Source organism: Gracilinanus agilis, chromosome 2 (assembly GCF_016433145.1).
Source record: "Gracilinanus agilis isolate LMUSP501 chromosome 2, AgileGrace, whole genome shotgun sequence".
NCBI classification, from domain to species: domain Eukaryota; kingdom Metazoa; phylum Chordata; class Mammalia; order Didelphimorphia; family Didelphidae; genus Gracilinanus; species Gracilinanus agilis.
Window position 1 is genome coordinate 116,423,507 of NC_058131.1, and position 24,033 is coordinate 116,447,539.

A 24,033-nucleotide genomic window follows, 5' to 3' on the forward strand; every position below is an offset into this window, starting at 1 on the left:
AAGTGATTAATCATAAACTTCTAAAACAATAACATCTATAGAGAGCCAACAATAGAGATATTTCATCGGGGTTTGTGTTGACACATTTATTGGCCCATTCACCCACTCTTGTTTTATTCATTCATATTTCAGTTGAAAGTAAAAATATTTGAAATGTCAAGAACAATAGAGTCCTCTTTGGGGAGAAAACATAAAAACTAAACTGACAGTCTATTAATAATGCATTGTAGGTATAGTAGTGTGGTATGGTAGAGAGGAGTGGGCTGTAGTTAGAAGAGCATTAAACCTGATGGCCAAGTAGCTGCGTGCCTGGCTCTGCTCATTATTAACTGTGTGACTTTTAATCTCATTTTATTTATCTATAAAAGGCAGTGTGGTATGGTAGAAACAGCCATGGGCTTGGAGTTGGGAAACTGAGTCCAAATTCTGCTTCTGAGACTGATTAGCTATGTAGCTATGGGATAGTCCCTTAATATTTTCGATTCTTGCTTGGGTTCTCCATCTGTAAAATGGTGGATAGTGCTCAGTTATGATGGTCACTGTGAGGCCTGAGAGCTATGATTTAGAGCATTTGGAGAATTTTAAGACACTAATCTCTTAAATTATTATGCAGGATTGTTCAAAACCTTAAAAGTTCTAAGTTATTTGAGCTTACAACTGTACTAAGAATTTGGAACACCCTATAAAAATGTCAAGTATTTTGTTATTGTTGCTGTTGTCCATTGTTCAGTTGTGTCCAAATCATTGTGAGCCCCTTAGCCATAGGCTACTAGACCCTTTAATCTTCTACTACTTCTCAAAGTCCAAGTTCATGTCCATCTATTCCTTTTATTCTCTGTTGTCCCCTCCTTTTGCCTTCAATATTTCCCAACATCAAGGTCATTTCCCATGAGTTCTGCCTTCCCATTATGTGGCCAAAGTATTTAAGCATTAGCTTCAGTCTTTGTCCTTCCAATGAGTAGTTTAATTTCTTTAAATATTAACCAATTTAATTTCCTTACTGTCAAAGTGACTCTTATTATTACTACCATTAGAATTATAAAATTTGTAAAACTATTATTGCTACACAGCAGATTATTGTAAAGAAAACTACTTGCAAACCTGAAAATATATAAATGTCAGTTTATCTTATTAATTACTGAGAGACTTCTCTGTGATTCTATAGGGCAGATATGACTAATTAAAAATAAATTATTGTTATTAATATTTTTAAAAATTTAAGTCAATAAGGAAGTGTGGATCTAGGCTCAGAGTTAGGAATACTTGGGTGGAAGTCCAGATTGAAACCCTGCCTATGTGATACTAAGCAAGTAACTTTACCTCTCAGGATCCCAGATAATTCTCAAAGACTCTAAGTTACAAAGAAATTGCAAAATTCCATTGGTAAAGGGGAGCTTACTAATGGTGAATACCCCTATACAAATGGATCACAGATCTGGTGAAAAAATATAAATCAGGTCAGAAATTTATTGAGAAGGATCATCTTTGTTCTCAGATTTTGCAATCCTGATTATATATAATTTATCCTGTCTAGATCTTTATACATGGTTGTTTTCATGTTATTTCCCCATTAAACTGTGCTCTCTTTGAGAATGCAAGCTGGGACTTTCTTAATATCTAAAGCACTTAGTGTAGTGCCTTCACATACAGTAGGTACAATAAAAGCTTGACTAAGGGAGCTATTGGTTTTTCTCCTGTAGAATGATTAATGAGAACCAGAAAAATACTGAAAAATAGAAGACTGCTATCTCTCAGAGTATGGTCAATCATTGTGTCATACATCCACTGAATCTTGGAGTTGGAGAGCTCAAACGTCAAGGCAGCTAGGTGGCTCAGTGGCTAGAGAGCTAGTCCTGCAGTTGGGATGATGTGGGTTCAAATCAAGTCTCAGACACTTTCTAGCTATATGACCCGGGACAAATCACTTAGCCCCAATTGCCTTGCCCTTACTGCTCTTCTGCCTTAGAATCAAAACTAGTAAGTTAAGGGTTTAAAGCAGTGATTCCCAAAGTGGGTGCTACCACCCCCTGGTGGGTGCTGCAGCGATCCAGGAGGGCGGTGATGACCACAGATGCATTTATCTTTCCTATTAATTGCTACTAAAATTAAAAAAATTAATTTCCATGGGGCTAAGTAATATTTTTTTCTAGAAAAGGGGCGGTAGGCCAAAAAAGTTTGGGAACCACTGGTTTAAAGAAAAAAAAAAAGAAAAGTTTATATTTCTCACCTCAAAAAGTAATTCCTTTCATCATATCTCTGCCAACTGAATACCTCTAATTTGGATATTTTACAAAAGTTAAACAAAATGGATATGAAGAAAAGGGACCTCAGAGATGAAAGTAGGGACAGTTAAAGTAACAGCTGGCTGAGTACACCCTCCCAAACAAATACCACTAGGAACTTCCTTCCTGGGCCACACTTGATTCAGTTGAGGAAGTATTTTCCAAATGTTTATGTGCTAAAAACTGGGGATTCAGAAAAAAACAAAGTCAAGGAGTTTACCTTATATTGGGGAATGCTAACATCTTAAGGGTATCAGGGCAAGCTTTTTATGGCCACAGTTACCGAATGGTTGTAGGAATGTTAGGGATCCCACAATAGGAAAGAAAAAAAGTCCTAGGCAAGGACGCCAGCTTTGTACAAAGGCAGGAGATGACATATATGCATATGAGGAATGGCAAGCAGGCTAGTTTGCCTCGAATGCAAAGGGCATGAGGTAAACTAATGTAAAATAAACCTGGAAAGGCTGGTTGGACCCAAGATGTGAAAGGTTTTAAATACCAAAAAGAAGAATTTGTTGCTTAGCCTAGAGGCAGTAGGGACAAAGCGAAGATGAGTAAATATCAGATATTAGATTTTTTGCCCACTCTCCCATATTATACATGGAGAACTTCAAATTTCTTTGGCATTATCTACTTGCTCTTTTCTTGGTCCTGACATTTGGACATGAGGACCCGAAGCATGAAGGAATGTCTTCAGGGACAAGAAAATGGCATTTTAAGATGCAAACTGTGGTCTCTGTAAAGCCTTGACATAGTGGCAAGCTCAGAAGTTATTTCTAGAATTCTCATCAAAATCTTTTTCAACTTGAATATCAGAATTTCCACAACTTGTTTCTAATGAATGTAATTTTAATAGCCACATAGAGATTATTTTGCACTGAAACACAAGCAGAGTCTCCATAATAACAGAATTATTTTTTGGATGGATTCAGCTTTTTCGTGTGTGTGCATGATGGTGGTGAGGAGGGTGGGGTGGGGGAAGGCAGCCATGAACTTGTGATTTCATCAGTATATGGAACTCCTTTTACTCATGCAGATCAGCAATCTTCCTTCAACTCAGTCTTATGAGAGTTACTTTTATGTATGCCAATAAGGCTAATCACATAAATATGTAACAGTGAAAGCCAGATATGAAGCATTAGTTCATGAAATGTATGTCTTCTCCTTGTACCTTCCTTAATTATGTACATTTGCATATATGCAGCCTTCTCTTGCCCTGTCATGTTTAGATATCATTCTGCATTAAGATTATAGCAGCAATTGGGTTGAACATAAAGCTATATACTGATGTTATGATAAAAATCAACACTGAAATTATTCTGCATATCGACTCTGCTCTGACAGGATATATTTTTCAGCTTTTCAAAACCAAAATACTAATAAGACAAACAAATTTTCAGTTGTACTTTGTAACATAATATTGAAAGTTTCACAATGTCCCTATTGAAAACCAACAAAATAGGAAAAAGTACATTTTTTAGTGGTGTTTATGCATTTAAAAATTTCCAGTCATTGGAAGACACTGGAAGACATCATTAGAGAGGCAACATGGAGTACATCAGAAGTCTCAAACTCTTAGTCTGCTGGCCTCATGGGGGCCTGAACCTGGAAAATGTCTAACAAATTTAAAAAAAAAAGAAAGTACAATATGTGATTTTCTAGGTCAATATGCACCTGTAAGGATATGTTTCTATTTAGTTTGACAGCCCTAGGGTATATCAAATTAGACAAAGAGTTCAGGAAGACTTGAGTTTGAGTACAGCCTTTGACATGTATTTGTTTTGGGACTTTCAACCAATCACAAAACCTCTCATCTCTGCAAGAAGCACTTTATTCACAAAGCAATTGCCAATGTGTCAATGTACTTTGGTAGTGGGCATTTCCTAATCAGAAGATCCCTACACTAAATGAAATCAGAGGTGTACAGGAAAAAAAAGAGAGCTATCATAGATATTAATGAAGTTGAAAACACAGACTATCAACTAATAGTAATTTTAAAAATTAATATATAATTAATATATTTAGCAAATATTTTTCAAATAATATCATAAAGAACATGTGCTCAGTCATTTCAGTCATACCCAACTTTGTGATCCCTCTTGGGGTTTTCTTGGCACAGATACTGGATTGGTTTGCTAGTTTTTTCTCCAGCTCATTTTATAGATGAGGAAACTGAGGCAAACAGGATTAAGTGGCTTGGCCACGCTTGCACAGTTAGGAAGTGTCTGAGGCCAGATTTGAACTCAGGAATATGAATCTTCCAGCCTCCAGACCTAGCATTATGTTCACTGAGCCACATTGTAGAAATTCATGTCAATTCCCAATTTTCATATTTATTCACTTTTCCAGATGTAAATAAAATTCCAAATGTAGACACATATTTGAAAACATTTGTAGATTTGAAAGGAAATAGAAAATACTTCAAAATGTACTTAATGCAACAACACAAAAATCAACTTTGATATTAAATATTAGTCTAAAACTGGTTTCTGGTCCCAAGGGTAGTAACTATGGCATTACAAGCAATTACTTGTTGTGTTTTGCAAATCTCCAGTGGCAATAATTAGTCTACCTGTTGACAGAGAATTTCTCTTGCTCTATTGTTAATGTAGGCAATTGATTTGCACAAGGGTGTAATTACCATCACTGATGGTGTCGGAGATGAGCTTCCCCACCAGGGTTCTGTCAATCACCACTTTTTCCAGCTGTGGCCCAGAAAGGCTTAGGGACACCAGCACACCTGGACCAAAAAGAAGCTAAATTCAAATAATCAAGAAAAAAAACAGTTAGTTATGAAGCAAGAGTCTTTAAAAATATTTTACACATTATGAAATTACAAAAAAATAGCTCCACAAAATAATTACAAATATGTTCCTTTTTCAAAAATTTTCTTCAAATTATGTAGAATAATGCAGAAAAATACATGGAATCACTAAAATTCTGTAACGAGTGTTGAAATTTATTTAATGTCTAATGTATTAGATGCTTGTTTTAACAGAAATATTTTATTTCATTTTCATTATAGAAAATGCACCATCCATACTATTTTAAAAATGTAATTCAATTTAGTATTTGATTATGGGATATCAAAGCATAAAATATATAACTGGTTGGAATAGTCACTACTTTTTAAACAAAAGATCTGTGATGATTATTCAGTGAGTACTAGAGAGTTCAGAACATTCTATCTCTTTTCCCTTTGGCTATTTCATATTTTGGATTTAGGATCTAACAGTAAAACAGAAATTCACTCTTTTTTCTTCCTCAAACCCTAACATATTACTGGGAAAAAGAAAAAACAGCTGATATAGCAGTACAGAGAACTACTTCCTTTGAGTCTTTTAGGATCCTTCATTTAACAAAAGTGCTATTTCATTTAAATCATAAGCTCCTTCACTTTATATGTTATAGATGCAATATGATGTGTGCATACTATATTAAATTTTAAATGCTGCCACTTCATAACCAAATATCTGATAACATTCACAGGTGGTCCTGCCCAATAATGGAGATGGGTGACAACATTGACTTTATCCTGCTTTCTTCCTTTTTCAGGACCATAACTCATCCATCCCCAGATATCTTGAATGGTCCTCTTTTTCATATGCCACACCAGCTAAATAAAAGTGTTATAAGTTCAGTGGAGTGAATTGATGAGTAAATATGAAAATAATGGATTTGGGGGAAGGATAATTTATTATTTAATACATAATTCCTGATTGGGAAATCTAAGTTCAAAACCTTTGGGTAGTTTATGATTTTATTTAACCTTCCTGAAAAAACAACCTGGGTATAACCTTTAAATATCTACCAATACATGAAATTTCCACAATGGAAGAAAACATTTCTCTTCCAGGGTAACAGTATCAGTGCTGATGAGTCACTATACAGCACATGGTACAGGAAGAAGAAAAAACACCACCAATGGTTAGTAAACTAATCATAAAAATGCTGGCCAAACCCACAACACAACTAAGATTTTAAACAAAACTGGGAATTCCCCCACCCACCTATCCATCAAGTCCCAGCTAGAGAGGAGAATTCCATGTCAAGACATATTTGAACATGTGTGGAAGTCTTTGAAAGAGGGGCACGAATAAGGCATGGAAAGGCCTTATCTATCCCAGATTCATGAATCAGACAGCAAATTGGAAGGCTCCTTAGGATCAGCTTGTTTTTATAATTTTGTCTATAACAAAGTCCTCATCCTTAGTTGGGCCCCAGAAAGTGTAGTCTGACTATTAAGAAGAGAGGACTTCAAAGCACAGTTTTATTTCATGTCAATGCCATGGCAGGTGGAGATGGGGAAAGAGAATTGAACTGTTGGCTTTGGAGAAATGAACAAATCATATTTCTTGGCATTGGAAATCAATCATAATAGGTGTATTTTCCCCAAAGATTTCAAAACAATTCACACAATTACTCTTTAAATATAAACAGCTTCACTAAAACTCTCTACGATATTCAATTATGTCAAATGTTAATATGAACATGATTTGTGGAAATACCATATAAATCAAGTGATTGTAGTATAAGCATAATTAGGTATGACAGTTGTTACTTCACTTTCAGATTTTCTACTTTTTAATGTTTTATCTTTATTTTATTTTAATAATAAATTTTCCACATAAATTTTCCAAAGTCATGACTCATGTTGTCTCCTTTTTCCTTCCCTACTCCTGGAGTTAGCAAGCAATTAAATCTGGTTTGTATATGTATTTTTTAATATTTTATCTTTATTTTAAGGGTTTTCTATTTTTTAAAAAATCCTTATTAGGAAGCAGTAAAAGACAAGGGAACTCAATGTCATCAGAGAGCCCAAGACTCAAGATGCCACTGGTACTAAAAATCCTCAACTACTGGAGATTGGAAGCTTTTGTTTAGTCATATCTGACTCTTTATGATTACATTTAAGGTTTTATTAGCAAAGATACTGGAGTGGTTTGCTAGTTCTTTGTCTAGTTCATGGTATAAATGAGGAAACTGAGGCAAACAGAGTTAAGCAATTTTGCCAGAGTCACATAACTAGTAAGTGTCTGAAGCCATATTTGAACTCAGGAAGAGGAGACTTTCTGACTCCAGGCCTGAGAGCTTGCTCCAGATACAGGTTATCTTCAGGGTATGGCTCTTTTATCACCACACAGGGAGGCTAGCACCTAATGGGAATTCAGTCTTCACCAGGGATTATTAAATCATTGCCCAAACAGAATTCTCTACCACTCCAGCTTCCCAGTTTTTTGGAGTAAAAAGCTGTGGAATCTGACACCATTGTCCCTTTCTAAAATCATTGTCAGTCATCATAGTCATCATCCAGAGAGAACAGGAGCCCTAGCAATCAAATGATTCTTTTTCTATCCCATGAATGGCAAACTTCTACCTCCTGCCCCTCATTATTATAACTCAGAATCAGAATTTACTAACTTTTCCTTGTTATGGAAGCCAATATATTTACTGTGCCCTAGGTCTTTCCCTGGCTTTATTCTTTATTCATTCTCTCTCTGTCTCTGTTTATTTCTGCCTCTCTGGCTCTGGCTCTCTTTCCTTTAATCTCTACTTATCTACAAGATCTAAACCTGCTATTTACACACATGTACAACTTTCCTATAGCATAGTGAGGTGGAAAGACCTCAGATTTTGCTTCAAAGAACTTTGGTTCAAATTTCATCCTTGCTACTTTCTATCTATGTGACTAAGAGCAAGACACTTCCCTCGACTTCAGTTCCTTATGGGTTCCTCATAAAGGATATGGACTGGACGGCTTCAAATGTCCCTCTTGGTTCTAAATCTCTGAACTTAAGATCCTTTTAAAGATTTCCTTGAATCATTTGCAAGGTTTGACATGTATTCCATATCGATACCTTTGAACAGCTTTCTTTTGCCTATCTGTGCCTACACGAAATCTTTCCTCATCCTCCAGTTCTTAGTTTTCTACTAAAATGGTCTTCAATTTACTTATTGGTCTACAGGCTGTATCACCTTCACCGCAAAATTGAAGTTCCTTTCGTGCAATAATTGTTTGATTGTTATCTCTTAATAACTCTCGTAGCATAGTCATAGGGCCTCACCTAATAAAAGCTTATGTTGCAGTCCAGGCAGCTCCACCTAGGTTCAGAGCAGTGTTTGGGTAAGACTTCAAATTCATAGCTCTTAGACCCAAACAATGTGCTTCTTTGTCAGACTATGCTGGGTAATACACCAATTCAGAGTAAAAGGCATTTAATAAAACACAAAAACTAGATGAATAACAAAGAATTGAATGAAGTAGAAAATGTTCTCTTACATTGTACACAGAGACTGATACGCTGTGGTACAATCAAACGAATGACTTCTCTACTAGCAGCAATGCAAGAATCCAGAACAAGGCTGAGGGACTTATGAGAAAGAAAACTAGCCATATTCAGAAGAAGAACTGTGGGAGGAGAAACACAGAAGAAAAACAACTGCTTGAACACATGGGCTGATGGGGATATTATTGGTGATGTAGGCACTAAATGATAACTCTAGTCCAACTATCAATAATATGGAATTAGATGTTGATCAATGATACATGTAAAACCCAGTGGAATTGTGTGTCGGCTAAGGGGAGTTAGGTGGAGTTTGATGGAAAGGGAAAGAACATGAAATATGTAACTATGGGAAAATATTAAAAATTAAAAATTAAAAAAGAAGAAAAGAAAATGTTCTCTTCACCAATACCAAATGATTGTCACCTTTAAATGTCTCTAGTATAAAGTGTGAGTCAGTTCCCCAATTAATCTCTTAATCTTCCAAAGCTTGTATATCACTTATGTCTCTAACTTTGAAGAATTTAAATCTAAGATTGCTTCACTTAATTACCTTCCTTCCAATCTCAATGTAACAGTTGATTTCTAGGGAATAAGAATCTATAGTCAAGTCCCTTTCCACAACCCTCGTAGATATTATAAGGGTCATGAAGGGTTGGTTGATGGGGCAGGTAGGTGATGCAGTAGATAGAGCACTGAGTCTGGAGTCAGAAAGAATAGACTTCAAATCTGACTTCAGACATTTACTGTCTGTGTGGTCCTGGACAAGTCATTTAACCCCTGCCTTAAAAAAAAAACGCAAACCACTCTAGTGTCTTGGCCAAGAAAACATCATGGACAATTGGTCCATAGGATCACAAAGAGTAAGACCTGGCTGAATGACTAAACAACAACAACAAGGGATGAGAGAATTTCAGAATGTTGGGTCTATTTCACCAATCTATCTCTACTATTTTTGCTAACCTTTCTCAATATTTCAGTATTGAATGTTTCTTAATTTAAAAAGAGCCCTCAATGATTAGGTGAAGTTCCCATATGACAGGCTCATGTATACCATATTAGGAAGGGTAGTCCAGAGATTTTTTTTAACGAGGCTCTCTCAGCCTTAAGCATTATGGGAAATGAAGTCAGTTTATGGATATATCTTTTACCCTCAATAAATGTCTGTTGCATTGAATTGAAGGGTACAGAATCTGTAGGCACATAAAGAAGAGACACAGTCCTTACTTAGCCTCAAGGAGTTTATAATCAAATAAGGGAAATGAAATGAGTCCTCAAATAATTATGTTAGAAAATGATGAAATACATATGAAAAGTCAGGGAGAGTAGGATCATTATTAGCTTTAAGTGAAGAGATGATATTTAGGCAACATATTTTATAGGAGATGGAACCTGAGATGAGACATGAAAAAACGAATGAAAAAGCATTTATTAAGTGCTTAATATATTTCAGATACTGTACACTGAGGACACACATCTCCTCAAGATATACACATTTTGATAGAATACAAGATATGTAGTGGTGTCCAGGAAGGGCAGTTTTGGCCAGGGAAATTAGAGGGAATGAAGACTTGAGCTATAAGACAAATGACTGACATATCCATTTAAAGAATGATATTATTAATCTGAATATTATTCTCTAAAACAATGTTGGAAACTAGGGAGTGAAAGAGCAGCAGACATGGTGTGGAGACAGCTGGGAATTGGTGTGGTAGATCTCAGACTGGGCAAAATAAGGTGAAAGCTAATCAGTCAGAGCCTAGGGCTAGGATCTGAATGGAAGGACAGCTTAGAAGGCTATTATAATATTGTAGGACAGAGTTAATGAAGGTCTGAATTGGAGTGGTGAAAGGAGGGAATAAATGTTAGAAGTCTTCTTGAGTAGAAATAACAGAGCTTAAAAACTATTTGAATATTAGAAGTGAGAAAGAAAGAAGAGTCAAAGATTAATCAAGTTTCCGCCCAAAGTCACTTCCACTCAACATAAAAGGCAGTGTGGTATAGTGGAAAGAGCAATGCATCTATACTCAGGGTAGTCAAATCCTGACCACACACACACACACACACACACACACACACACACACCCTTAACTACCTGTGTGACTCAGTAATTAACAATCTCTCTGAGCCTGGGTTTCTTCACCTATAAAAGTGGCATAATACTTTCTAAACCTTAATCTGCTATGCAAATATGTTAGCAAGAATGATATTTCCCCTTGTGATTCTAAAGAATATAATCTCTGTGCCATCTCTAATTTTTTCATTTTTCCCTCTATATAGAACCAAGCTCCTCCTAAATCCAAGTACATGTTCATTTAAAGCATTTCCAAAACTCATTTATGAGGAGCAGCCAAGCTCAGTGGATAGAGAGCCAGACAGGCATTCAAATCTGGCCTCAGATACTTCCTAGCTATGTCACCTTGGACAAGTTACTTAAACTCAATCGCCTAGCCCTTATCACTCTTCTGCCTTGGAACCAATGCACAGTATCAATTCTAAGACATAAGGTAAGGGGTTTTTTTAATTGCTTATGAAAACTTTCTCTAAAATTTATTTATACTAAAAAGTCAGACCTATGCTATGCTTATCTACTTTTTGGGGCTTGTGTGTTGGATTTGGGATTACACACACTTGGGTTTAAATCCTGTCTCCTACATTTATAAGTTGTGGCTGTGTTTACCTTCCCTGAGTCCCAGTTTCCTCATCTGTAAAAACAGGATGATAATATGTAGTAGTTATAAACTCAAAAGGGTTAACACAGGAAGAGAATTTTTCAAACTTCAAAGTGCATAAATTTTTAGTATTGATACTAAATAATATTTTTAGCAGGGCGGCTAGGGGGCACAGAGGATAGAGCACCAGGCTTGGAGTCAGAAAGACACCTCATCCTGAGTTCAGTAGTATCTATACGATTCTGAGCAAGTCACTTGATCCTGTTTGCCTCATTTCTTCATCTGCAAAAAGAGCTAGAGAAGGAAATGGCAAACCACTTCTCTATCTTTGCCAAGAAAACCAGTCATGGAGAGTTGAATACAACTGAAAAATAATTGAACAAAAGATTCTACAGTCCCCTCAAGCTATTGTCCTACTTTGTATATTCATTGCATTGACCTATTTTGTACCTGTTGTATGTCTCTCACAAACCCATAAGAATAACCTCCAAGAGGCTAGGACTAATTCGTTTTTGTTTCAGTATCTCCAGAACCTAATATATTGCCTTGCATGATGAAGGGACTTGGGTTTGTATGAACTGAATTGCATATGTCATACCCAGAATGCTCAAGTTGATTGTTAAGTATAATTTTTAGTTCAATCAACTGAAAATCCAGCTAAGCATGCAAATTCTGAAACTCTCAAAGACCCTCATAGGATGATTGAGCAGAATTTGAAAGTAACTGTCCATTTAGGCTCCAGGCATTTTCTCTGGCTGCCCCTCATGCCCTCTTACCTCGTCTTTTACTACTGGCTTCTTTAGAGTTCTAACAAAATTCTCATCTTCTACAGGAAGCCTTTCTCAAGCCCTCTTAATTTTTAGTGATCTCCTGTTTTTTCTTACATATAGTTTGTTTGTACATATTTGTTTGCTTGTTCTCTTCTCTACTAGATTTCAATCTCCTTGAGGGACAAAAACTGCCTTTTACATTTTTTTTTTGTATCCACAGTGCTTAGCATAGTGCCTGGCATATAGAAAGCACTAAATAAATGTTTATTTATTGACTGACAGGCTGACTGGCTGACTCTTGTTCTTTTAGTATTTCTTGGGTACCAATGTAACACTTTGCTCACCCATCTTTTTCTCACGTTTCTTTTTCTTGATTAAGGGCTGATCCTTCTTTTCCAGTCATACTTACCTTTAATCAAATAACAGGATCATAGATTTAGAGCCAGAAAAGACCTTAAGAGGACTTTCTATGCAACTGTCTCATATTACAGATAATTAAACCAAGGTTTGGTGAGGTTAAATAATTTCTATTATTTCCTAGGTGACTTATTTCTGTCTGGTATGCTACTTTCTATGGACTTTTAGGTTATTTAGTTCATTTTTATACTTCTGAGATATTGGTGCTTCCTAATTTATATTCTTATAAGATCACCAGGGTACTAATGATACAAAAGAGATGTTTGGGTTTTTTAACAGTAGCAAGTAGAGTGGGATCATATAAAGCATTGTGCAAAAATAACAACTAGTATTTATATAGTGCTTTAAGATCTTTGAAGCACTTTACATGTTAACTCATTTTATCCTCACAACAATTCTGTGAGGAATGCTATTATCCCTAAGTTACAAATGAGGAAATTGTGGCTAAGAGATTTGTTCAGCTAATAAGTGGTTGAGGCAGGATTTGAACCCCAATCTTCTGGACAACAAGTTCCATGAATGCACAAGAGGTGTCTTTTCTTCCTCATTAAACCAGCTAAATATAGCTTGTTAATCATAATTACTACATTTGAATAGATGTATACAACGAAGATCAAGATTTCAAGTAATACTGATATAGATCCATTTAGGCACCTTTCTGCTCTTCTCAAACGCTGCTCCATTTAGCTCTAGTTTTCTTAAGTGTGAGTAAAAGAGTAAATCTAACAGCCTAAATCTTTCTTGAAGTCACTGTGGTTTTTCTCAGGTCTTCTTCATGGCTCAGGAACTCTGAACTGTCTTGTCCAGCTTCTAAAATCCTCTCTTTCTTTGATGTTAGCCTCCCATTATCTAATCTTTAAACTAGCAGGAGTCTACTCCTACTTTCAAGTCCCCCACTCTTCCTCTGTTTCTTTTTAATTCCAGTGATCCCTCAGATCACTTAGCAGAATGGTTTACATTTAAAAATCTTGGGATAACCTTTTCCTAATCAATGGTTTCCTTTTCCACCTGTTTTGGGAACTTCTGCTAACTTTCATTTTGCAGAGAAAGTCTTCTAGTTCCTGTTTCCTTCAGCTTTTTTTCTAACCATAATCCTAATAAGATATATCACCAAAACTTCCTAAATTATGCTATAACAATAGACATAAAGCCTTTATATAACTTCCTTAAGCACCTTACTTTCTGTCAAAGCATCATTCATTTTCAGGAGAACCTTGCTCATTAAGTATTGAGTATTGAAAGTTATTCAGTAAATTCTGGTCATCTGCCATGTTATATCTACCATTACCTTCAGGCTGGTAGTAACACTACATTATAACTTGATGAATGGGCAGAATTTCAAGAAGGATATGATTTATGAAAATAATAGTGACTTTGGCACAAAACCAGGTTAGTTACCTTAGGTCTGAAGTTATAGACATTTCTAAATGTCTTAAAGAAATTTATGTTTGTAATCTGCAAGTGAAGATGTTGGCCTACAGAGCAAAGTTCTCAATGACACTTTCAATTCCAAAGTCACCTTGAGCTCCAGGATTTTGGTTTGGGTTTAGTTTATTTGCTTTCCTTGGCAGAAACTATTTAATGTTAATCTTGTAGGTATAAAAAATAAATTAACAAAAAGTTGATTGGATATAAAAATAAATAAAAAAATTCACACTAGATAGAGCATAGAGCTTGGAATTAGGAGGTTCTAAGTTCGAATCCTTCAGATATTTATTATGCAACACTGGAAAAGTAATATAACATCTGTTTATGTGAAGAAGATTCATTTGGGAAGATAATAGGTTAAGAATATCAAAGGAAATAATGAAAAAATGCTAAGGAAGGAAGTCTAGTAGTATTATATTTCAAACTATATCATAAAGCAGTAATTATCAAGACTATTTGATACTGGCTAAGAAACAGAAAAGTAGATCAATGGAAGAGAAGAGACATACAACAAACAATCATAAAGTATTATATAAACTTGTGTTTGACAAAGGTAAGTATCCAATTTTTTGGAATAAGAATTCACTATTTGGTAAAAATTGTTGGGAAAACCAAAAAGCAATTTGGCAGAAACTAGATAAAGACCAATATTTTACACTGTTTACCAAGATAAACTCAAAATGGATACATGATTTCAGTTTAAAGAGAGAGTTATTATAAACAAATTAGAAGAACTGGGAACATATTACCCATCAGTTATGGATGGACAAATTTCTGAATAAAAAAGAGATAGGAAGCATTGTGAAATGTAAAATACATAATTTTAATACATTAAGTTGAAAAAATTGTACAAATAAATTACTGTAGCTGAGTTAAAAAGAAAAGTAAAAGTTTGGGAAAAACTTTATAGACAATTTCTTAGATAAAAGTCTAATATCTAAAATATATAGGGAGTTTGATAGGTATGGCGCTAAATAGGTAAATTAATTTGAGTAGAATGGTCATTTTTTTTTAACCCTTAACTTCTGTGTATTGACTTATAGGTGGAAGAGTGGTAAGGGTAGGCAATGGGGGTCAAGTGACTTGCCCAGGGTCACACAGCTGGGAAGTGTCTGAGGCCGGATTTGAACCTAGGACCTCCCGTCTCTAGGCCTGGCTCTCAATCCACTGAGCTACCCAGCTGCCCCCAGAATGGTCATTTTTATTATGTTAGCTCATCCTACCCATGAGCAATCAATGTTTTTCCAATTGTTTAGATCTAGTTTTAATTGTTTGGAAAGTGTTTTGTAGTTGTTTTCATATAATTCCTTTGTTTGTTTTGGTAGATAGATTCCTAAGTATTTTATATTGTGTAAGGTGACTTTAATGGTGTTTCTCTTTCTACCTCTTGCTGCTGTGATGTGTTGGAAATATATAGAAATGCTGATGATTTGTGTGCATTTATTTTGTATCCTGCAACTTTGCTAAAGTTGCTGATTATTTCTACAAGCTTCTTAGTTGATTCTCTAGGATTTTTTAAGTAGACCATCATATCATCTGTAAAGAGTGATAGCTTAGTCTCCTCATTGCCTATTTTGATACCTTCAATTTCTTTTTCTTCTCTAATTGCTATTGCTAGTGTTTCTAGTACAATGTTAAATAATAGAGGTGATAATGGGCATCCTTGTTTCACTCCTGATCTTATTGGGAAGGCTTCTAATTTATCCCCATTGCATATGATACTTGCTGATGGTTTTAGATACTAATTATTATTTTAGGGAAAGGCCTATTTATTCCTGTGCTTTCTAGTGTTTTTAATAGGTGGGTGCTATATTTTGTTGAAGACTTTTTCTGCATCTATTGAGATAATCATGTGATTTAATCGGTTTTCCTATGTTTTTAGTTACATTTTCAGTTCATTGATTTGCTTTTTTCTATTTTATTGATATAAACATTCATACAAATTTCCCCCTAAGTACTGCTGTATCCCATAAATTTTGATACATTTTCTATTTATTGTCATTCTCTTTAGCAAAATCATTGTTTCTATAATTTATTCTTTGATCCACCCTTTTTAAGAATTATATTGTTTAGTTTCAAATGAATTTTGTCTTTCAATGAACCATTATTGATTATAATTTTATTGTATTATGATCTGAAAAGGATACAATTATTATTTGTTTTTCTACATTAAATTGTGAAGTTTTTATGGCCTAGTACATGACCATTTCTTGTGCATATATGTACTAGGTGCTAAAAAGAAGACATATTCCTTTTTATCTCCATTCAATTTTCTCCAGAGATCTTTTAAATCTAACTTTTCTAAAATTTCATTTACTTCCTTTACTTCTTTCTTGTTTATTTTTTGGTTTATTTAGATCTGAAAGGGGAAAGTTGAGATCCCCCACTAGTATAGTTTTACTGTCTATTTCTTCCTTAAATTCATTTAGTTCCTCCTTTAAAAATCGGGATGCTGTACTATTTGGTACATACATATTGAATATTGACACTACTTCATTATCTGTTATACCTTTTATCAAGATGTAATTTCCTACTTCATTTCCTTAATTTAGATTTATTTTCACTTTGTTTTATCTGAGATCATGATTGCTATTCCTGCTTTTTTAAAAAGCCTCAGTTGAAGCAAGTATATTCTGCGCAGTCCCTTTACATTTACTCTATGTGTATCTACCTGCTTCAGATGTATATCTAATACACTCTGTTATCTGCTTCTGTTTTATAGGTAAGTTAATTCCATTTACATTCTCAGTTATGATTACCATCTGTATATTCCCTTCCATCTTGTTTTCCCTTTTGATATTGAACTTTCTCCTTCTTTGCCTACCTTTTAAGTTATTTTATTCATGAAACTTACTTTATTCTAGCCCTTTGTTGGTTCTGTGACTCCGGTATTCATTTTGAGGCACTATTTTAAGTAAGGTTGGTTTGAGAGGATTCTCAGAGCAGTTCTAGCTTTCCCTGCTCCTACTCTGCCATCTTGGCTCCACCTTGGGAGCTCATTATTTAAAAACATATTTGAATAAATTCTTTGTAAATTAACAAATCAAGGAATGAAAAATAGTTATTCAGCATCTATATTTGCAAGATACTATGATTACTACTCTGGGGAAGGCAGACAATTTGAGGATATGATGTGACAGTCATTGCCCTCAAAGAGCTAACAATCAAGTATATATTTATTTTCCTGTTCTCTCTCCCATTAGACTATGAGCTTCTTGAGAAAAGAGCCCCCCTTTTCTTTGTATACCCAATGCTTAGCATAGTACCTGCCTAATTTTCTTGCATCTACTTTCATTACAACTCTCTTTTCTGTCATTCTTTTTTTAAAACATTTATTAATATTCATTTTTAACATGGTTACATGATTCATGCTCCTACTTTCCCCTTCACACCCCCTCACCCCCCACCCATGGCCAATGCACATTTCCACTAGTTTTGTCGTGTGTCCTTGATCGAGACCAATTTCCAAATTGTTGGTAGTTGCATTGGTGTGGTAGTTTCGAGTCCACATCCCCAATCATGTCCACCCCAACCCATGCATTCAAGCAGTTGTTTTTCTTTTATGTTTCCTCTCCTGCAGTCCTTCCTCTGAATGTGGGTAACTTTCTTTACCATAAATCCCTCAGAGCTGTCCCGTGTCATTACATTGCTGCTGGTACAGAAGTCCATTGCATTCGATTTTACCATAGTATGTCAGTCTCTGTGTACAGAGTTCTTCTGGCTCTGCTCCTTACTCTGCATCAATTCCTGGAGGTCTTTCCAGTTCACATGGAATTCCTCCAGTTTATTATTCCTTTGAGCATAATAGTATTCTATCACCAGCATATACCACAGTTTGTTCAGCCATTCCCCAACTGAAGGACATACCCTCCTTTTCCAGTTATTTGCCACCACAGAAAGCGCAGCTATAAATATTTTCGTACAAGTCTGTTTATTTATGATCTCTTTGGGGTATAGACCCAACAATGGTATGGCTGGATCAAAGGGCAGGCATTTTTTATAGCCCTTTGAGCATAGTTCCAAATTGCTAGCCAGAATGGTTGGATCAGTTCACAACTCCACCAGCAATGCATTAATGTCCCAATTTTGCCATATCCCCTCCAGCATTCATTACTCTCCCCTTCTTTCATTTTAGCCAATCTGCTAGGTGTGAGGTGATACCTCAGAGTTGTTTTGATTTGCATTTCTCTAATTATTAGAGATTTAGAACACTTTCTCATGTGCTTATTGATACTTTTGATTTCTTTACCTGAAAATTGCCTATTCATGTCTCTTGCCCATTTATCAATTGGGGAATGGCTTGATTTTTTATACAATTGATTTAACTCCTTGTATATTTGAGTAATTAGACCCCTGTCAGAGTTTTTTGTTATAAAGATTTTTTCCCAATTTGTTGTTTCCCTTCTGATTTTGACTACATTGTTTTTGTTTGTACAAGGTGAGCAGGATGAATTATATCATTCTTGAATAGGCTTTGAATGAATATGCTAAAAATGGCCATTGTTTGGCAAAACACTATAAGAAGAGTAATATATAATTTCCCTCCTTGGGTATATTCCAAATTTACTCAGTCCTCAACCCTTACAGTATATCTCTAATCATACTGTTTAACTGAAAATTGCTTTCTCCAAGGTTATTGATATTTCTATATTTGCTAACGTCAATGGATTTTTCTCAGTTCTAATACTCTCAGGTTTTATTGAACTGTTAACAATGTTTGCCTATCTATCCCTTCACTGCTGCATACTTTTTCTTCCCTTGGCTACCTTGGCATTGCTCTCTTCTGATTCTCCTATTAACCTGGTCATTCATTTTCAGTGCCTTTTGTTGGTTTATCTTCTCAGACTCCCCATTTCACTAAGAGTGTGGCTCTGGCTGTTTTCATGGCTCTGACCGTGGCTCAGCTTTTCTCTATCAATAATTTAATTTGTCTCCATGCTTTCAGTGATCACTTCTATGTTGATGGCTCCCAAAGTGATATAATTCATCCTGCTCTCCTTAATGATTTCCAGTTCTTCCTTTCTATTTGCCCACTAGACCTCTTCAACTTGGTGCCCTATTGGATACTCATTGTATCCAAAATTCATTCCAAACTACCCCCTTTTCCAACTTGACTATTTTTGTTCATAATTACTAGTTATGAATTAATAACGACTAGTTGTTTTTCTGCTGTTTCAGGCCTGTTTGACTCTTTGTAACTCCTTTTGGGGTTTTCTTGACAAAGATACTGGAGCAGTTTACCATTTGCATCTCCAGCTCATTTTAAAGATGAGGAAACTGAGGCAAACAGGGTTAAGTGACTTGCCCAGGATCACACAGCTAGTAAATGTTAAAGACCAGATTTGAACTCAAAAAATGAATCTTCCAGCTGACTCCAGGCCTGGCACTCTATCCACTAATCTACCTAGCAGCCATAACTAGATTCAGATTCAAAACCTCAGATTCATCTTTGAGACTTATTTTCTATTCCCCACCCCTACACACAAAAATATCTAGGTACAGGTGAAGTTCTGTTGCTTCTACTTCCAAAATATAAAGCAATGATAGAATAGAAATGTGTATTTGGAAGTGATTTCAGAGAACATCTCATCCAACAGGCACACTTGCAGGATATTCTCTACTTACATTCATCTGACGTCTACTTGAAGGTCTTTATAATGAAGAAGCCATTAAATCTCAAGCTATCCTATATCTCTTACATCCATTCTTTCCTCTCCACTGATACTCCCAAAACTTTATTCAAATAGATTATTTTAATAGCCTCTTAAGTGGTAATGCGGCTACCAAATTAATTTGACTAATTGACATAAATGACCATATTAAACACCAAATGATCAGGAAATATAAAGTCTATAACAATCCAGTTATACCTTATCTATTCAGCATTATTTCAACTGACTTCTCTTCATGAACTTTACCTTTCAGCCAACTGAACTACTTGCTGCTCCCAATCACTGTATACTTACTTTATTACTTACATGCATAGCCTCTCTAACTTGAGTAATGTATTCCAAGGAATGTTATCTCCGTGTAATGAAACGATTCCCTTCTTTCAAGGTCCAGATAAGGTCTTGCCTTTTCCATAAGTCTTCACTGATTCCCTAATCCAGTGGTATCAAACCAAAATAGAAACAAGGACTGCTAAATCTGTGGGCCACATGCTGACTTAGAAAAAACATATATTAACATTATCTATGTTTTGTTTTATTGTTGTTTATTTTGTTAAATAAATTTACCTATTACATTTAATCTCATTCTAGCAACACTTGGGAATGTGGTGGGCCACAGGGTCTGGAGGGTACCATGTTTGATACCTCTACTCTAATCCATGGCTTACTCCTTCTCTCCATCTCAAACCCCTATAGGCATTCGTGGGAACATTTCAGATCTCACTATTACCTAAGTACTCTTCTTTCTTTCTTAATAAAATATTCACATTCCTCTAGCTTATCAAAGTCCCACATCATTTTATCATTCTTTATGCCTCATCTCCTAAAACTATTCTGCAAAGTTATCATGACTTCTAATCCTTCCCCCCCTTAGTACTTTCCCAAGTCTGTCTCTGCTCATGCTTTATCAAACTCCAGCCTTGGATTAATCCTATCATCCATCTCCTCTATTCCTTTTTACATGCTGCTGAACAGAGCTAAAAAAACTGTGTGACACTTGGCAAATTATCTAACTTTTCTCAGCCTCAGTTTCCTCATCCATAAAATGATAAGGTTGGACTTAATGGCCACAAAGATCCTTTCCAGCTCTATCTATATAAGATCTCGTAATCCTGTGAAGTTGCACAATGGTATTAACTAGGTACACTATATATTGATATCATACAACTTCCACTGGGCTCTCATGGAAGTAAAAGAGTCTTTTTTATTCCTTCTTAATTGACTCCCTATCTTACTTTTCACCAAAGCAATTCCAAACCTTTTCTTCTCTCCTACAGTCTCCTATAATGTCCTAACCCTCACTCTTTTAGCTGAGGATTTTGTCTCTTATGTTAGGACGAAAGCTGAGTTTATTCACTGAGTTCTTGCTATTCTTCATCTCAAAACCCCTTCACACTAACATTATCATCTCTCCTCCTTTCCCCAAGTCTTTGAAATTGAGCTAGTCTTTCATATGAGCAAGTCTTTAAAACTGAGTTGGTCTAACTACTCTACATGTGCCCTAGATCCCTTTCAATCTTTACCTTCTGACCACTTTTCAACTTTTCCTAGTCTACTGATCTCTTCTCTATTGCCTTCAAACATGCACAAGTCTCCTCGATCCTTAAAAATAAACCTTCCATAGACCTGGGAGGGTGCTGGTAAATGTTTAACAACCAGTTCTCTAGAGGAAGAATGGATACATGATACTTCTAATTAATTGCTAATTATTAATTATTAACACTTTTAAAATCAACAAAACATTTTATGACCTGATTTGTAGCTTGCTGTTTTACAAAGTACGGATGCTCATATTGAAAACTTAACAATCAGCTCTCACCAGTCAAGCTAATTCCAGCACACCTCTGAGACCCTACCACCCTCATCAAACTATTATACTACATCGCTCTATCTTTTCTCAACTAAGTTCCTAGAAAAAGATGTTTGCATTCATTTCCTCTACTTCCTTTCTTCTCATTTACTCTCCAGCCCTTAGCAATTTGGCTTCTAAATTTATCACTCAGCTGAAACTACTTAGCCAATTATAAATGTTCTCTTAATTGTCAACTATGACAGTCTTTTAAAAATTCTGAACTTATTGGACCTTTTTTCTATATTTGACACTATTGATAATCCTCTCATGGTCTTTTCTCTCCAGGTTTTCATGACATTACTTTCTCTTGGTTCTTCTCCCACCTGAATTACTGCCCCTTAGACTTAGCGCTATTTGTGGAACTACTGGTTTCTGTAGGCAGTGGGTTCCTGGATATAGTGAGATCACTAAGTGTTTGACAGATATGACCAGGAATACAGAACCAGAACCTCTGAAACTGAAGTCTTAACATTGTTTAGCCTTAGATAAGCTTAAAGAAGCAATTCTATCTACCCCTGCATTAGGAATCCCAGACTATGAGAAACCTTTTCAGCTGTTTGTAAATGAGACAAAGGTGTAGCTTCTGGTGTACTTACACAGACTCTAGAACAAAGCTATCATCCAATTGGATACTATAGTTGTCAATTAGATCCAATAGCTGCAGGTACAGTACCATGTTTAAGGAGGGTAGGAGCAGCAGCTGTGTTAGTCCAGAAGTCAGCTGATCTGGTTTTGGGATGTCCTTTTACAGTCTATTGTTCACATCAAATAGAAACACTAATGAGGAAATTTCGTACTCAAGCATATTCATATTAATGACTATCTAAGTATGAAATTATTCTCTTAGGTAGTGAGAATATCCAGTTGAAGAGATGTAGTGTATTAAATTCGGCTACTCTTCTTTCTGATTTACCTAAGAACAGTGAACCATTGCATGAATGTGTTGAGGTGGTAGATCTTGTGGATATGATCAGGATGGATTTGAAAGACACGTCACTTGAAAATCCAGACTTATTATTATTCACAGATGGATCATTATATTTATGTAAGGGAATCAGATGTACTGGAGCTGTAGTTGTCACAGAATTTGAGACACTGTGGTATAGCTCATTACCTAGTAATCTTAGTGCACAGGGTGCAGAATTAATAGCATTGAAGCAAGCCTGTCTTCTAGCTGAAGGTAAAAGTGCAAATATTTACACTGACTCTCAATATGCGTTCTCTGTTTGCCATGCAACAGAAAAGATCTGGAAACAATGAGATTTTATTACTGCATTGGGAAAACCAATAGCTCATGTAGGAATAATAACTGAGTTGTTGGAAGCAATCCAAAAATCAAAACAGCTGGCAGTAATCCATTGCTGGAGTCATACTAATCGTCGAGATTCAGTCTCTAAAGGTAGTCTCAGAACTGATATCACTGCAAAGTATGCTGCCCAAAAAGCTCCAATTTATGTCATGAATTTAACATCTATTGATTCTGAAGATCTAGAAAAAGCATATATAGACTCAGATATCTAGAAATGGAAGGATAAATTTGGCGCTAGGAAAGAACATTTTTACCAAAAGACTTATAAACCTATTTGTGTCAAGCTATCCACACAAAAAGTCATTTTGGTACACAAGCTGTTGTAGATTCCATCAAGAGACAATGGATTGCAACAGGAATAAGTACTGTTGCAAATAAGATCTGTAATAGTTGTTCAGTCTGCCAAAAGTTCAATCAAAGTGCATTCAGAAAGAAAGGTTTGGGTGGTAGACCTTTAACATATTGTCCATTTGAGAGTTTACAGATCGATTATATTTGTATGCCTAAAGCTGGAAGATACAAGTATTGTCTTGTGATAGTTGATAGATTAACTAAGTGGCCTGAAGCTTTTCCATCAAATACCAACACAGCAAGCTTTGTGGTGAGTGTTACTCAAGGAACTAATTCCTAGGTTCAGTATACCATTAGATTCAGATAAGGAATCTCATTTTACTCAAGATATCCTTAGAAGAGTCTATGAGAATCGAGGAATAACACCTAAATATCATGTTCCTTATCATCCACAAAGTTCAGGTCAGGTGGAGCATATGAATAGGGAACTCAAGACTATGGTTGGGAAACTGTGCTGAAACTTATTTCAAGTGGCCAGATATTCTTCCCATAGCTTTGTTTTACTTACCTACTAGACCAAGAGCAGATCTACATATATCATTGTATGAGATACTCTTTGGACATGCTCCACTACAAGCAAAGATTTGTAAGGCTGTTCATGCATCACTTTTAGGAGATGATTGCCAAATTGCTTCATGTGTAAGTGCTTTACAGCAGAGGCTAAGAGAATTACGAGATATGGGAGTATTAATTCAATCTGGTCCATTGAATTATTCTCTTCATAATTCTAACCTGGTGATGTGGTCTATGTGAAAAATTTTGCCAAAATACTGGCAATAGAACAAAGTTAGGTAGGTACTTATACAGCTGTGTTAGTTTCACCATCTTCTGTAAAAGTATTAGGAAGAGATTTGTGGTATCATTGTTCTCAAATTAAATTAGTACATAGTATAGATAATGAAAATGTAGAAATTGTTAATAATGAAGAAGATGAAGAAAAAGAAATTGTGTAAATTGAGATCTTCAGTCAATTAGAGTCTGCAGAGAGAAAGTTCAATA

General features: G+C 35.6%; 1 protein-coding gene across 1 annotated transcript in view; it reads right to left on the bottom strand.

The window, feature by feature from the left end:
- LOC123233354 (WD repeat containing planar cell polarity effector) overlaps positions 1–24,033 on the bottom strand; it is a 159,173-nt gene that overhangs the window by 108,326 nt on the left and 26,814 nt on the right. The window contains exon 6 of the mRNA XM_044659480.1: positions 4,924–5,038. Within this exon, the coding sequence (XP_044515415.1) occupies positions 4,924–5,038 (115 nt within the window). The remainder of the gene's footprint in view (positions 1–4,923; positions 5,039–24,033) is intronic.